The sequence below is a fragment of the Galeopterus variegatus genome, unplaced genomic scaffold (genome assembly GCF_000696425.1).
Source record: "Galeopterus variegatus unplaced genomic scaffold, G_variegatus-3.0.2 Scaffold1157, whole genome shotgun sequence".
In the NCBI taxonomy this organism is placed as follows: Eukaryota; Metazoa; Chordata; class Mammalia; order Dermoptera; family Cynocephalidae; genus Galeopterus; species Galeopterus variegatus.
Window position 1 is genome coordinate 216,326 of NW_007727268.1, and position 13,056 is coordinate 229,381.

Sequence of the window (13,056 nt, forward strand, 5' to 3'; positions counted from 1 at the left end):
TAATAAATTGACTCAAAAGGGACAATTTGGAATTGTTCAATCTTCCCGGATCTTTTGTGGGATAATCTAATTTTATGACAACAACTGTTTGTGTGTCATTTTCTGCATTTTTTGGAAACTCAGGAAACTGCCACGCTGACCAAAACATCAAAAGAGAAAGTGAAAGTCGCACCACTATGCCAAGGCAGAGATCTTTACAGTGAAAGCAAGTGCTGGTAGCTGGGGTCCTGCCAGCAGCTCTCCCTCCGGGGCCTTGCCAGCTCGGAAAGGGCAGCCCAAGCTATTCTTTTCAAGACCCCGCCATGGCATTGGTTTGTAACATGTAAAGATACTGTACAATATCAGATACAAATTACATTTTCTTCCTATACTGCTGTGAACATGAATTACTATATCAACAAAATAATACTTTAAAGATTCTAAAAATACTATCTAAATTGGTCCCTGGTCTGTGGTTGCTCTAGGTACTTAGCAGAAACAAACCCTGGGACCCATGAAGGACTAAACCTTCAGGGAAAATGCAGGAAGATGAGCAGATAATGCACAACATGTTTCAAGAAAAGCATGAGACAAATCTATCTTCTGCAAATAGCTGAGGTTGGGCTGTAGCTCATACCACGTTTTATCACTGGAACATGTATGCATATGTATTATAGCATTGTTTTCATTTGGGTAATGAATCTGCGTAAAACACTTCATTTCATATTGTTGAATGTGAAAATTCTGATACTGAGATTTGGGGTTCCAAGAAATACCTGTATATCAAACAATTTTGTGCACACAGACATACAGTGAAATACTTTAACATCTGAGCAAGCTTTGTTCTGTGTTTTTTTAATTTATATTGAAATTACACAAAATAATATTTATACTATATAGGTAAGGTATAAAGAAAACAGTAAGCTATAAAGAATAACAGTGAGACAAACAACCATGAAGCCATCACCCATCTTAAGAAACAGGATTTTACCAATATCTTAGAAGCTTCATCTGTGTCCTTCTCTCCTCTGCTTAGAGGTAAACATCCATTTCAAATTTTGTGTAGTCAGTTGACCATTTCCTTGATTTTCTTTGTATTGTTTTTTTAGCCATGTTTTCAAAAGCCCATGATTTGCAATGTCTGGTATTTCATGCAATGGATTATACTGTATTAAGGGATTTCAGGGGCTAAAGGGGTTCTGTAGTGCATTTCTCTGCTTCTCACATGTGAAACCAGGACAGTGTAATCACAGATGAGAAACTGCTCTATTTTAAAAAGCATTTTAATATTTTCCTCTTCTAATAAGGAATCTGTCCTTAAAGCTTACTAGTACCTTCGTGCTTGTCTCTCCTGCTGCCTTTTGCCAAGATAAGAAAAATATCTGCTTAGAAAATCTTATGGAAAAGTAGCATTTGTGATGTGACCCTAAAATTTATACTGACTGTTAGAAATGCAAGGCTTCGTGTTACTTGTACTCCCATTCTATCCTGGGTGAGGAAATTGGCTTGCTACAGATAAGACGAACTCCTGTGAAATAACTCCTTTGAAATAATTCCCAAAGAAACATTGGCTCACTACTTTATTACAATACATCTCCATTTTTTAAAGGATGGCAGTTAAGGTAACAGATGGAGAAAGTTTTAGGCCTGACAGTTATAAATAGTCCTACAGTTTATTCCATGATATATTTGCAATTCTTTTTCTTTGCCATTCTGAAAGTTGGATCTCAATCAAAATACTTTTCTCTTTACCAAGGAGTGCAAATTATTGCCAATAAATTAGAACTCTAAAATAATGGAGAAAAGTGAGGATATTTGGCCCTGCTGAAAGTTTTGCCTACATTCTAGAGTATTGTCATCACTATCACCTAATCTTTAGAGGAACTTCTTCTCCAGGGATCATATAGTGTGCGGAAACCCTTTGAATAAATCAACAGTTCTAAGGATTGTCCTCGTTTCTTATAATCAAAGTAACACTTGCCTAAAGACCACTCCATTGCCAAGCACTAGAGGAGACAAAGGGACAAGTATGTCTGTCTTTAAAAGGACAGTCATGGACAAAGCACTAAAGATACTAAAGCTAAATAGCAACAGAAAACAGTGGAATATAAAATGTCATAAGACATTATAATGATGGTAATAAATTAGAAATATCATTTGGTTCTTCTGAGTGTCTTTGCTATAATACTGAAAATTACATCTAACAGAACATCAAAAGTATTCTGAATATTCACATGCTATGTACAGGATAAATACATTCTTCTTCTTAAAGAACTTGAAATTTAAGGTAGAAATTAGTAAGGAAAACCATCAAAGTATCAAGGATTTTCAGCAGTGGTGATCTCTTCACTGTTGGGGAGGATGAGAAGAGACAGGAATCCTTAAACACCATTGGTTTTTGTATGCCATTACTACAGCCATTCTGGAGTGCAATATGGCAATAGTTATCGAAATGTCAAATGTTCATCCCTTTGTTCTGGAAATTCTACTTCCAACAATGGTGGGCTGTGTGATTTGGATCAACTTTCTCTCTTAGAACAACTAGAAAAGCAGGGTAAAATATTTTTTAAAATCTGTTTTGAAGGCAAAAGAGAGCTATCAGGACAGGAAGGAATTGTAGGTCCAAGATCCTTGAGAAGAAAACGACCAAGACCATTAGTCATTGGGGCCACTTTATCCTTAAAGACACTGCCTTTTTGGTAGAAACTGCAGAGAAGCTGAAAAGATAAGTAGGGTTAGGGAAGAAAACATAGGTGTTCAAATCTTTTTTTTTTTTTTTATCTAGGAGAATAAATTTATTTTTATTTTTATTTTTTTTAATTTAAAGTCAATTGATAAGGAACAAATTTAGCACACAAAGATTGACATCCTGAATGCATAAAGAAATCTTAAAAATGAATTCAACAAATCTTAACAGAAATCTGGTGAAGGACATGAGCAGACAAGTCACACACTCCAAAGAAACACACATGTCTAATAAATACACCCTGAGATGTTCTTGCTGGTGGGGACTGGTCTCAGGACCCCGGGCATGCTCTGTTGTTTGCCTGGATGCAGGCAGGGGCACTACAAATCTTTCCGTGAACTTTTTGAAGACCTCTTAGATAGGTAGGTCAATAGGTAGGTGGGTAGGTAGGTAGGTAAGTAGATAGATAGATAGAGCAGAAAAAGTGGAGCAGAAGCAGTATTTTAAGAGATAATGACTGAAAATTTTCCAAAACTGTTGAAAGATGTTATCCACATATTTAAGAAGTGCCACAAATCCCAAGGAGGATACATGCAACCACACCTGATAACATCTTGGTAAAACTGCCGAAAACCAAAGACAAAAATCAGTCAGAAGACAAGACATATTACTTCAAATAGCAATAATACTACAAGCTGACTTCTCAACAAAAACAGAGGAATGATATATCTTCAAAATGCTTGAAGAAAATATAGGAAAACTGTTCACAGATGCAAGTTTGAGGATAGCAATTACACTGTAAATTGTTGTAGGGAGAAGTTGTAAACCACTTAAATGTCCAATAAGAGGTTTAAAAATATTTACCTCCTTAAAATCAACTATACAGCCATTAAAACGAATAAGGAAGATCTTTAGGTACTACATTAAAATGTACTAAACATATTAAGTGAAAAAAGCAGAATACAAAATAATATATAGTATATGCTCTTATTTACATTAACAGTATTTTGATATAATTAAGTATAGACAGGCACCAAAATGTTAACAGTAGTTATCTTTGGATGGTAGAATTATGAGAGAATTTTCACATTCTGTCTAATTTTTAAAATAATTATCATATATTATCAAATGAAGATATTTCCATTTGAAAAAGGGAACAAAACTAGTTAGTACTTTGAAGGTTATGTGCTCTCTATTGACCCTGGGTCCATTGTGGCTATGTTATAATGGATACTGTTAAGTGCATTCCATTACCTCTATATGGAAGAAACTCTGCAAAGTAAGGGTCAGGTAAAACCCCCAGACTTGGATCCCTAATACTGTGGATCTTCCTAAATCTAGGGACGATCAATGTGAGCAATGTCCCTTGGGATTCCATGGTGGCTCTCATTTTATGAAAAGCATCGATCAGCGGTCACCCTTCTCTGATTTAGAGAAATTACTTTCTTTTATAAGAAACTTCAGAGTAATGTTAAGAATTGGGTTAAATTGTTAAATTTTTTTTCTGTTAAAATGTCAGTCTAAATTGCAATATAGGTGTATTTGTTCATCTTTGTGCTGCTATAACAGAATACCTGGAACTGCGTAATTAATGAAGAAAAGAGGCTCAGGATTCTGGGACACGATTCTGGGACAGCTGCATCTGGTGTGGGCCTCAGGCTGCTTCTACTCATGGTGGAAAGCAGCAAACAGCCAGTGGGTACAAGCAGAGCATGTGGCTAGAGGAAGCAAGAGAGAGAGAGAGAGGAGGTGCCAGGGTCTTTTAAACAACCAGCTCTTGTGGGAACTAATAGAGCAAGAACTCACTCACTACCCACACCCCAGGGAGAGCATTAATCCATTCATGAGGGATCCACCCCATGACCCAAACAGCTCCCAGCACTGCCACCTTGGGGATCAGATTTTGACATGAGTTTTGGGGGGGGACAACACATCCAAATTCTATCAATAGTCTATCCCTAAAGGTAAACTAGCAGTACTCCTGTTCCCTAAATATAAGGTAAATTTTCAGCATTGGTTAAATTGCAGCTCCCTCAGTGCAGTGCAGGGCGTTGTTTAATAATCTTGATTGTTTACATTGGAGACAAGTTATGGGTAGTTTGGGTAAGAAAGCATCACTTGGGGTAATAAAGTCTGAATTGTTTTCATAGGCCGAGAGATCCGTCTGCCCCTCCGAATCAAAGGGGAAGGGATGGGACCCAAGATTCATTTCAACTTCGAAATGCTGGATATTGGGAAAGTTTTTGTTGGATCTGTACATTGTTATGAGGTAAGCACTAGAATTGTTCATTAAGATGTCAAACAGTACGTGGCTTTGTTCACTGGTTTTATTTTATGTGTGTTTCTATTTGACAGTAATTTTTTACGATCACATACATTTGCCATCACTCATCCTTATTCAGACCCCAGAGTCCTCTGCCTTGTCCTCCTGTCTCCTAGCCGTGCTGAGGGGAAGAGCTTTTCCCCTCTTCATCAACCCCTTCTAACTTTACTAAAAGCTAAAAAACATCAAAGCCATAATTTAATTGGTTTTATCCTCATCATATTGTAGACTGCAAAGGGGAAAACCATAAATATATTTCTCCATCTGTTTAGTACTTGTTCTCTGACAACATAAATTCTACAGATCAGAGGATAGAGAACCTTTCACATTTTCTAGAATGTCCTAATGAGCATAGCCGTTTTCACACTTTCGAATTTTCTCTGAATGTGCTAGTCTGCAATCCATGTTTTAAAAACCAATCATCATGGTTTTTGGAAGAGACCTCCCTGTTTTGTCTTTCCAATTAAATAGAAAATGCAATTTTACAAGATGTGTTCATGGGTTCTTCAGGACCAAAGTTACTTCAATGTCATCTCATCACTAAATTTGTAACTGGGGCATATTTTTACACTATATCAAACTGTAACCATTGAAATTTTGTTTTAGAAAGGTTTCTAAATTGTGTATATTTATATTTTTATAAAGGCAATACAAGCAATTTTTTAATGAGTGACAAATAGGTTTCAGGTTCCATGCTCCACTGTGTGTGCATGACTCTGTGTGTTTGTGCACACATGTGTAATTTCTAATCCTTACAAAAATGTGAAAGGTAGGTTATATTATACATATTATTCAAATGAGAAATATGAGGCATGTAGTGATTAATACCATCAACAGCATCGCCCTTCATGTGTGTTAAGCTAGTGCTCTTGCTTTGACATGCATTAGTGCCCTTTGTCCTCACAAAAACTCTGCAGTGTAGATACAATTACTGTTCCCATTTAATAGCTGGGTAAGCTGAGGCTTAGAGAAGTTTCACTAGCTAAGGTAATGATTGATACTGTAACAAATACAAAAATATGTAATATCTCAAACATGATCTAAGTTCCTTTTGTTACTTACATAATGTCCAAAACAAAGGCTCCTAATCAGCCGATGCTCTCCTCCAGCAGATTATCTGGAACTCAGGCTCCCTCCATCTTCTGCTCAGCCATCTCTACCATGTGGCCTGAAAGATTGTGGTCTCACCTGTATCCCTCTGGCAGAAGGGGAAAGAGCATGAAGGAGTGTACATGAGATTTTTATAGGAAGTGGCACTGGAGGTGGCACATTTCACTTTCATTCACATCACTAGCTGCAACTGTAACTGCAACAGAGGCGGGACATGTGGTCTAGCTGTAAGTGCAGAAGAGGAAATGGGTTTAGGGAACCGCAAACCTGACTTCCAAAGGAGTTAAGTAACTTGGCAAGGTCATACGGCTTGTAAGTGTTAGTGAGTGCTGGGTTATTAAGGTCCTCTATCTTGTCCTGGGAAGAGAAAACCCTTTGCAGGCCTTTCAGCCTTTGGGAGTTCAGTCTCCCGCTCTGTCACCTCAGGCAAATCCAGCTTACAGCCAACTCAGCTCAAGCCCAGCCTAACCTGGGAGGGGACAATGCTGGGCATCCCGCTTTCCACGAGGGTAACTGTAGCCTAAATGGGATGATGCGAGAGGTAAACAGAGATGTTAATGTCATGACGAGATGGAATATACACAGGAACATAATTTAAATGGAAAAATTGGTCGCATAACTGTCCTAAAATGAAAAGTGGCACAGCTATATGCTGCATTGTTCTATATCACATTAGAGAGAAGGGTCACTTACGGAGAGAGGGAAAAAGTACAATAGTTCTTATTAAATTGATATTCTGTCTGCAGTTTAGCCAGTGTGAATTTCCCTTACATCTTACCTTATGGATGCCGCATCAGAAAAGAACCTTTAGTTCTGATGCAAACTGGATAGGGTTTCCCCGAGTATAAATGTAATAGAAGTGTACTTCAGGCCACCATTTCCAGATTTTAACAGTATAGCAAACCACAGCCAGCTAAATAAGTGTTAAACAAGGTGATGCATCATATTAGACAGTTCTGATTACTGTGCAGAGGCAGAGAAGGACATGGTCAGGTGCTTCTTATGGGAATATTCTGCACTCTCTGCGTATTTAATGCTAATGCCTCATTGCCTCTCCTACAATTTATTACATTACCTACTTGAGACAAATTTGAATAACTAGCTATTGTCCCGAGTCATTGCTGAGCTTAGCAGATACATAAAGAATAAGCTATAACCCCCTGCGTATACACTATCCTCCAGCGTAATTAAGAAGGAAAACAAACGACAGGGGAGGTTCTATTATAAATTTTCTCCTCTCCAAGGAGTTGGACTGCAAGGTTAAGAGTATTACCAGTAATCAAAAGGCCTCGGAATTATGTCCTAAACTATTTGCTGGATTCTGTATTCATAAGTAGGTGCCTCTTTGTCAGAGACAGAAGAACAGCATGCACATTCTTGAAAATGGAGGAACTGTCACCGTACAGAAAATCTGGGTAAAACATTCCTGTTAACAGAAAACACAAACACACGAAAAGGCAATCCATGCATCTTCTCAAAGAGAAGAACAAGGGTCCTGCAAGTTACCACTAAAACCTTCGCATTGCCTTCAAGTTACCACTAGTATATATCAGTCACTTCTTAAGCAGAGGGAAATTCTAAACCCATTCTGCTTCGCACTGGGGATATAAATATCACTTTCATTTATAAGCACTATTTGCCAGTCACTATTCTAAAAATTACATAAAGTAATAAATTTAATCTTATAGCAATATGAGAAGTTAATAGTACTCACATTTTACAGATGGGGAAACTGAGGCACAGAGAAGCTAAGTAGATTGTTCAAGGTTATACAGCTAGTAAGTCAAAGGCAAAACCGAGTTTGAACCCTGGCAGTTTGGCTCCAGGGTCCCTGGCCTTAACCACTTTTCTACACGGTCTCTTTAAAAGGAATTAAGGGCAAGATGGGAAATAAACATAAAAAGAGAATAAAATAGCAAGCTGCAATTATTTATGTACACATTTTGGTGCATTGGCCATCTTCTCTTGGCAGCAGTGGTCGTCCTGCTCTGCAGAGGCTGCTGACACTTTCTCTCCTACATGTGCTCCTGGTGCTCTCTTCCCTGATTCTGCAGAGGAAACCTGAGCCCACGAACTCATCCTTCCCTGCAGCCACCCAGACCCATTCCCTTGGTTGCCCAGCCTCTTTCTCTTATGACCACAACAGGCAGCACTCTGGTGAGCACTTCCTCCAGGCTGGGCACTGAGTATGCATTATCTCATTAATAAGGAGTCTCCTCTAAAGTACCTTCCCATGGCTTTGCCACGTTCTTTCTTACTTTTCACCATGAATCTTCTCAAAACAGGAATCTAAAATAGTCAACCACTATTTCCTTGCGCTTGTTCTCTCCCTTAACATTTGTCTTCTGGATTCTGCAATCATACCCCCTTTATTTACTCTCTTCTTTAAGGTCAGGGATGACCTCTAATTTTTTTTAAAAAATGAAAGAAAAAAAAATCTCTTACCTTTTCTTAGAGCTTATTCTCCTGACCTCTGTCCACATTTGATCTGTTTGGGAATCCTCCCCCCTCAGTTTCCAGATCCTGACATGCTTCACTTTTTCCTGCTAACTTTGTAAACGTTTCTTCACCATCTCCCATGCTCTTTGTCCTCCAGTGCCTTAAGTGTAGGTTGAGGGCAGGTCCTATATAAATCAAAAGAATATGTTGTTCACCCTTCTAGGCGTAAGGATGGCCCTGGCGATAGAGGTGGTGTCTTTGGAGGCCAGGAATATGACAGTGTGGCTGTAGTGCAGGTTCCTATACAGGAACTGTAGGAGGTGGGGGTGGAAAGGGTAGACTGAGGCCAGCTGTGGAGGACTGTGAAAGCCAGGCCGGACTGCTGCACACACACACACGAAACCTAGTGTGCAATCAAATATGGGCAATAACATGGTTCCAGAACATGGGAATATAGGAATAAAACTTTCCAGGGGTAAAACAATTGCTTGCATAAGAATTCCAGAAGAACCATTTATCCAATAGAGATTGAGATGAAAATATCCTTGTAGGATCCAAACTAATAGCACAATAAAGGGAATCCTTGTCATCTGGAATCCACAATGACATCTCATTTACATTCTTCAAGCTACATTTTAAGCACAGGCTTAGGTAGATCTTGATCTTCTATTATGACTTGCTTTTTATTTTTTAGTACGCCACTTAACCTCAGCCTTCTAATGCATGTAAGAGAAACACCTACCTTTCCTTGGTTACTGTATAGAGAGTATTAAAAAAAAGGTATTAAACGAATAGATGTGATTATGATCAGTATTTATAGCATAATATAATACACATGACTAACTTCATTTTAAGGAGGAGACTAAAAAAAATAATTATTTTCTGGCTTGGGGGTCCTACCTTCAAACATTTTAAGACATCAGACTGTTTATTTCTTCCTGAGAGTTTTTCTTTGGTTCTAACTTCTGCACCTTTCTTGGTGTTGTTATTAAACAATATAGCCACATGTTTATATGGAAATAGATCAGAGGTGCATTGACCTTTTCATTCTTGCCTGTGATTGATCTAGGCGATCCTATCCAACAAAGGCAGCATTGATGCCCTCTTCAACGTGATCCCTCCAAATTCTGCTCTGGGAGCCTGTTTTGTGTTCAGTCCCAAGGAAGGCATCATTGAACCAAGCGGAGTCCAAGCTGTCCAGATCTCCTTCAGTTCTGCCATCCTTGGGCACTTCGAAGAAGAGTTCCTGGTCAGTGTTAATGGGTCACCTGAGCCTGTGAAATTGACCATTAGGTAAGGTACATTTATAACTAATGTACAAACTAACTGAAGTTTTTACCTACTGCTCTTTTGAACTTCAAAACTAGATAATGTCTTGGAGGTTCATAACTGTCTGTTGATGTGAACACATCAGCATAATAGGGTGTGTTGAATTTCCGCCAGTGTTTCCCTAGTGAATGTGTATAACATGATTGTAATAAGGATACAGATGCTATTTCAGAATCTTGTTTTTCTGTAAGTTATAACCTTATAAGGATTTAAACATTAAACTAGTTTCTACTTACTGTCTATATTTTAGGATGTTTAGAGAAAACAAGTTATTGCAGTAACACCTGAATAAAATCATCTTGACTAAGTTTTTGCTGTTCTCACAGTTTCTCTGAACCTTCATCTTTCATTTTTATTTTTATTTTTTTATTTTTTTATTTTTTTTTTTTTGTCTTTTGTCCTTTTTCCGTGTCCAGCAACGGATCGCAACCCTCAGTGTTGCCCCCGCACCGGACCGGGGACCGGCAACAGGATCGCAAGCCTCAGCGTTGCTCCCGTGCCTCGCTCAGCCAGCGAGCGGGAGCCGGTCTGTATGTGGGATCTGAACCCTCGGACGGGAGCGCCGCCGCGCTTCCCAAGCGGCGCACTATCCAGTGCGCCACCGGGCCGGCCCTTTCATTTTTATTTTAAGAAAATTCTTTAAATTATCTCACCTATAATGCCTCCAGGCATTGTGAAAAAATGTCTACTTACAGTGTCAGTCAGCCAAGGCTAGATACTTGCAGGTTTTATGCTAGAAGCCTTTTGATGGCTTCTCCAGCTGCTTGTGAAAACTGAAAATCATTAGTAGCAGAGTTTGTCTCGGGTTTTGAAAAGATATTCTCTGTTACCAACCCACTGGGCAGATCTACAACTTCGATTCCCGGTGTTTAGAAAGGTCATATCTTCAGAACGCATTGCTCTGACTCTGTTTGGAGTCCCACAGCAACAGGTTATTAACAACCATGGCAATCTCTCTTAATTACGGTTACTGCTAGCAGGACTTCCCTCCATCGACAAGCTGAGGTCTCCCTGGGAGCCTGAAGGTAACATAGAAAAGAGACAGACTCATATGGCCTTGAAGGATCCTAGGAAAATTTATTGATTTTGTGATATCTACTGGAAATTCAGAATCTTGCTCAAAGATTTGCTCAAAGGTGATTACCATTTGATCTCAAACTCTTCCACCTGAGTACCCCTGGGCTGAATTGTGCCCCCTCAAAATTAGTATGTTGAAGTTCTAACACCCACTACAACAGAACATGACTGTTTTTGGAGAAGGGACCTTCCAAGAAGTAATTCAGGTAAAATGAGGCCATATGGAGAGCTCTAATCAAATATGATTAGTATCCTTATAAGAAAAGGAGATCAGGACACAGATACACACAGAGAAAAAGACCATTTGAAGACATAAAAAGAAGATATCCACAAGCTCAGGAAAGAAGTCCTCAGGAAAAAATAACCCAGTACTAACCCTCTGACAATGACAGAAATAAATTTCTGTTGTTTAAGCCACCTAGTCTGTGGTACTTTGTTATGGCAGCCCTAGCAAACAGATACAACCCCTAACAACTAAGGAGAGTGAATACATGTGCCTCCAAGGTTCTGTGTCATGACATTTACACTCTCTTCTATAATTACATCTGTGTTTGTTATAATAGAAAAAATTGAATTGTATTCCAAATATTTGAATAACATTAACTCTTCAAGAAGATGCATTGTACTTACGCCGGCCCATGGTTAATATCGTTCAGGTATGTGCACAATATGAGTAGGATGGGAGTACACTTTCACATCATATGAACTTCAGCCCACTTCCCACCTCCATAACAACTCACATCTCATGACAAGCCTTGGAGGTGGTTATCTGGAGAAGCAGGAAGAGCAGACTTGCAAATGTGACCTCCATCTCCCACTTACAGAGTATGTGGTATCTTGAGGGCCCTTGACAAACTTCAGCAGATCAACTCTTGAAAGCTTTTGAATCAAGGCTTTCTGACTTCTGGACATCGGGAAGTATTGGTCAGAATCATGAGTACCCTCCACCACATCCAGCCTCATAAATAAGACTCCATACAAAAATGGGGAAGATAAAACCTTAAATCTATGCTCTTATAAACATTTAAAATAAAAGGAATAATGACCCTATCTGTAGGTAAGAAAGTACAGGATGTTAAAGCACCACAATTTTACTTTTCAGGTAGACCAAAGAAAGGGGAAATGTTGTCCAAGACAGGCTAATTGTCCCTCATATTGAATAAGAGAACCCATCCTAATTTCACCTGGCTATTTCCTGTTTTCAGACCTAATAATTAATACTGCATCTCACTATCAGCACACATATGTGGCTACTCTTTTTAGGAATAAATATGTATTTTGGATATTCATTTAATAAGCTCCTTTTGAGAACCTCCTACATGCAAGGTTGTATATAAGGTGCAATAACTTGTGAATTTGAGTTTATCAGATGTTTCTCTCACATGAATCCTACTGCCTAACTTTTGACTCTTTGAATTATTTATCCAAATTCAGGGTATAATTGTGCATTCTCTAAACTATTCCCTAAACTAGCTAAAAAATTCAGTGAAAGAAACAACATGGGAATTAAAAGGGTACACAAGAAGATATCCATTTAACACAAAGGAAAGCAGTGGAAGAATACAGGAACAAAAAAGGCATAAGACATGCGAAAAACAAATAGCAAAATGGAAGACATAAATCCTACCTTATCAGTATTACATTAAATGTAAGTATATTAAGAACTCCAATCAAAAGGCAGATGTTAGCAGAATGGATTAAAACAAAACAACCACAATCCAACTATATGCTTTCTACAAGAAATAAGTTAAAGATGGGAATAGGTTGAAACTCAAAGGATGAAAAATATATACCATGCAAACAGTGACCAAAAGAAAGATGGAGTGGCTTATATTAATATCAGACAAAATATAATTCAAAATAAAAATTGTTGGGGCCGGCCCGGTGGCGCACTGGATAGTGCGCCGCTTGGGAAGCGCGGTGGCGCTCCTGCTCGAGGGTTCGGATCCCACATACAGACCGGTTCCCGCTCACTGGCTGAGCGAGGCATGGGGGCGACGCTGAGGGTTGCAATCCCGTTGCCGGTCCCCGGCCCGGTGCGGGGGCAACACTGAGGGTTGCGATCCGTTGCCGGACACGGAAAAAAGACAAAAAAATAAAAAAATAAAAAAAT

The 13,056-nt window shown here is 38.9% G+C and overlaps 1 protein-coding gene across 2 annotated transcripts in view; it reads left to right on the top strand.

Annotated features, from left to right (window-relative positions):
• LOC103592480 (hydrocephalus-inducing protein homolog) overlaps positions 1–13,056 on the top strand; it is a 144,774-nt gene that overhangs the window by 86,697 nt on the left and 45,021 nt on the right. For both annotated transcript variants that reach the window (XR_550664.1, XM_008575221.1), the window contains exons 10-11: positions 4,816–4,934; positions 9,607–9,830. Coding sequence is in view for 1 of the 2 variants with exons in the window: in XM_008575221.1 (XP_008573443.1) it covers positions 4,816–4,934; positions 9,607–9,830 (343 nt within the window). In the remaining variant the exon portion in view is untranslated. The remainder of the gene's footprint in view (positions 1–4,815; positions 4,935–9,606; positions 9,831–13,056) is intronic.